This window comes from Pteropus vampyrus, unplaced genomic scaffold, assembly GCF_000151845.1.
Source record: "Pteropus vampyrus isolate Shadow unplaced genomic scaffold, Pvam_2.0 Scaffold60, whole genome shotgun sequence".
Classification (NCBI taxonomy): Eukaryota; Metazoa; Chordata; class Mammalia; order Chiroptera; family Pteropodidae; genus Pteropus; species Pteropus vampyrus.
Genome location: NW_011888841.1, coordinates 529,609 through 533,180, shown reverse-complemented (window position 1 = coordinate 533,180; position 3,572 = coordinate 529,609). Strand labels below are relative to the sequence as shown.

The window sequence follows — 3,572 nt, the reverse complement described above, 5'->3', positions numbered from 1 at the left end:
CACTTAACTTCTAGAGAATTTTTATGAAAAACAAAGGAACATAAGAGAAACAATTTCATTCCACAGGGCAAAAAGCCTGATACAAAATTGAGATGTGTTTCTTTAAAATCGCACTCTATTTTGATCTTAGAGTTGGGGTACTAATGAGGGGGAAGAGCACCATCCAGAGGGGAGAAAGGGGGTGGTAAAAAACTCTGGAAATACTTACAGCTTTTAGCAAACTCTATTCTTTAGGTTTTGCTTTAAAAATGTTTTATTCTTGCTGGGCTTTAAAATTAAGATCATTGGTCAAAAAAAACTGTGTAGAGGTTTTTGTACAACTCTAAGATATTGATAGTGATTGTTTTAGCTTTTTGCTGGTTTAACAAATCCATTTAGATTTTTTTACATTAAGAATTCAATGAAAATGTCAAAAAATGATTGTTATAAAGCACATGGACCTAATGAACCCCAAAATACAGAAGCCTTCGTGGACGGAGCCGGAACCTGCCCTGTGAGGACCCCGTCCTTGGTGACTCCTGCTCAGCTGGGCACAGAGTGGGTGCTGACATTATGTTGGCAAATGAATGACAGACAGAGGGGGAAACTCAATCGGCGTTAGGAGGCGTCGACTCGTATTCAAGAATACGAAACAACAAATACGGTTTTTGACTGAATGACACTTAAATATGAAACTGGACTTAATGCAATTGCTTCTCTTACAGATCGGTCGCAGGAAAGTGAAGATTAAAGTTACGACGGACACATGTGGGACCCCAGCTCTGTCAGCACACTCAAGCTACACTCTGATCTCTAAGCCAACGCCACGCGAGTTCTGAGAAAGTGACAGAGAAGCAGCCCTTGGCCAAGGACAGTTCTCCCCAAATTAGAAGCTATAATGATCACTTGACAGTCTACCTCACTGCTTATAATCCAGGAACTACCAAATATCTCAGTGAATTTATTGAGACTAAATTTTAAACTTTTATATTTTACGCCTACAGCGCCTGGTCTTCCTAGGTGGTCTCCCACCCAAGTACTAATCAGGCCCCACCCTGCTTAGCTTCTGAGATCAGATGGGATCGGGCACGTTCAGGGTGGCGTGGCCGTAGACAATTTTAATTTTGTAAATCGGCCAAATATTCCATCTGTACGGTCCTGTTGTTCTGAGGCAGCTTTTCTCATCCTGCGCACTCAGGTGAACGGCATTTTCTGATCCGCCCCCGCCCCCGCCCCCCAGGCTGCTCCTGGGCAGTCCTGGCCATGCGTGCACCGTGGAGCACAGGTTTTCTCTCTATGGCCCCTTAGCCCACGGTTCTGCACGTAAGAAAAGAGATGCTGTATAGTTCCAAAGAGAGAGAGAGAGAGGGCTGATGAGAAAAACTGTGAGCCCAGAAAGGAGGTTCACGGATGGCCTAGAGGGCCTGTACCCGCCCCTATGCCCCGGCTAGTGTTTTTCCTACCTTGGGACCTCCGTACTGGCGGGGACGCCCTTCAGTCCCTCTCAGGCCTCGCTGAGTAGCAATCAATACCGTCACCTTCCCGCCCTAGCGGAACCCTCGGAGCCATTTTTCACTGTCTCCCTTACCTTCCCACGACTAACTCAGCACCAGGTCTCAGGGTCCTGCCTCCGGAAGTGTGTCTGGAGAGTCCCTGTCCTCCTCCCCTCCCCCCGCCCCTCCCAGGCCCCCGCAGCTCGCCTGACCGCTCCCCCTGCCTTGCCCGCCTCTAGGCCCTTCTCCGCCGGGCAGCCCCAGAAATCTTAGGAATGTAAACTGGATACAGGTCCTTTCCTAAACTCTTCGTTGGCTTCCCATTGCGTTTTTAAAAACATGAAAACTGACTCACCTTGGGCACCAAGTCCCCGCTTGACCTGAGCCTTGCCTACCTCTTGCGCTTCAGTTTGTCACGCCCCGCCCACCAGGTAGCCACGCTGGCCTTGTGCCAACTGATCCAGCATGACTCGAATGTGCCTTCACCCCTGGAGGGGCAGGGGATCCCCTAACTCTTCTCTCTGACTCTGCCTTGTCCATTTCCTCGGGAACGCCCACCGCCACACGCGGCGGCAGTACTGCTCTGTCCCCGTGGGGACGGTAACCCTAAGAGGGGGACAGTAACCCTAAGAGGGCTCCGCGCCTGCTAACTCTGCTCTAGTGCTGATGCCGCACGTCCAGCAGGCCTGGGACCCCGCAGCCACCCGGTGCGGCACGGAGGCACGCGTGAGGGGGCGGGGTGCCGGATCGGCCCTGGGGCACGCAGGGGCAGCACGGGCGCTGCCCTGCCTTCCTGCACCGGGCCACTTACTTGCCGACAGGCCGCTGCTGGCGCTCATGGAGCGGCCGGGCTCAGGGCGGGATTTGGTGATGGATGGAATACTGACCGAGCCGCTGAACACTGCCCGACTTTCCTGAGGCCGAGGGTTCTAAAAGAGGAAGAGAAAGATAAATTCTTCAGTTAGAGAGAAACTGATTTTCTGCAGGGAGATGCATTTTCCAGTACAATTTCAAGAAATAAAATGATCTTGACCAGAGTGATACAGAACAAGGAACAGATTACAGAATCCCTCCTGCCCCCCAAAGTACTAAAACCCTGACTGACAGACGTAACCCTCACTCCAAACACGAAGTGCCTCCCTCATGCCTTCCAAAATACTTATCCACAAATATGAATTTTGTTGTTGTTGCTTACTGTGAGAATGGTAAGTAATAGTCATATGGTTAAAAGTGACAGTGCAGGGCAGAATTACATGGACATTTGCAAATAACCAAAACACAGCTTTTACTGTGCATGAGATTCTTATTTGCTTGGGATAACTCAATAGCTAAATGAGCCCATCTGGTAAAAAATCAAAAGTCCGTTCTTTCAAGTAAACGCTTCACTGGTGTGATATCAAATGTGCTGTTCACATGTCCACGTCCCCAGTCACCAGGCATCCTTACCGCCTCAGGTAAACAGAGCAGTACCGAGTCATAAATGTGACGTCTGCAACAATCACAGCCTGGGTGAAGCGATTTAACTTGAGAAAATTGGTTTGAGAAGTTTTCCGCCTAATTATTGAATAATTCTGGTGTCTACAGCAGGAAATGGGCCGGAGAGTGATCTGACAGTCGTACACGCCTGGAGAGGTGGTGTGCGGGACAAGTGGTCTCGACACGGTGGAGAACAAAACTCGTGGACCCCTTGTCGGCCCCAACCTTTCCAGACCAGGAGGAGGCCGTCAGGGCAGATGCCTGAGAGAAGCTTATGGCAAAACGACTCAGGCAGGAAGAAAGCCGGCCACCAGGCAGACATGCACTAACGTCACTTGAAAAACTCCACATCACACATTTTAAGAATCACACATATGAAAGCTGACTGGCTGGCTCCAAATTCAGCCACTGCCGTTTTGGTTCATATATCAAATTTGCAAAGTCCTTGTAATTCTTAGCGTGTTATTTGTTTAAAGCTAATGCTTCACCTTTTCTTCTCTAAGAAAATAAAAAACTTTAAATAGAACTCGCGCGAGCACGGGGACATTCACACACGGGAGGCGGCCTGCCGGACAGCGGCGATGCGTGCAGAGCGGGAGAGGACAGCTCAGGAGAGACGCGGGT

General features: G+C 49.8%; 1 protein-coding gene and 1 non-coding gene across 2 annotated transcripts in view; both read right to left on the bottom strand.

Annotated features, from left to right (window-relative positions):
* Window positions 1–3,572, bottom strand: part of CDC42BPA (CDC42 binding protein kinase alpha) — a 280,756-nt gene that overhangs the window by 19,033 nt on the left and 258,151 nt on the right. The window contains 1 exon segment of the mRNA XM_023531028.1: window positions 2,284–2,401. Coding sequence (XP_023386796.1) covers window positions 2,284–2,401 — 118 coding nt within the window.
* Window positions 975–1,093, bottom strand: LOC111740252. The gene has a single exon (XR_002780558.1). It is a non-coding gene; the product is annotated as a 5S ribosomal RNA (ribosomal RNA).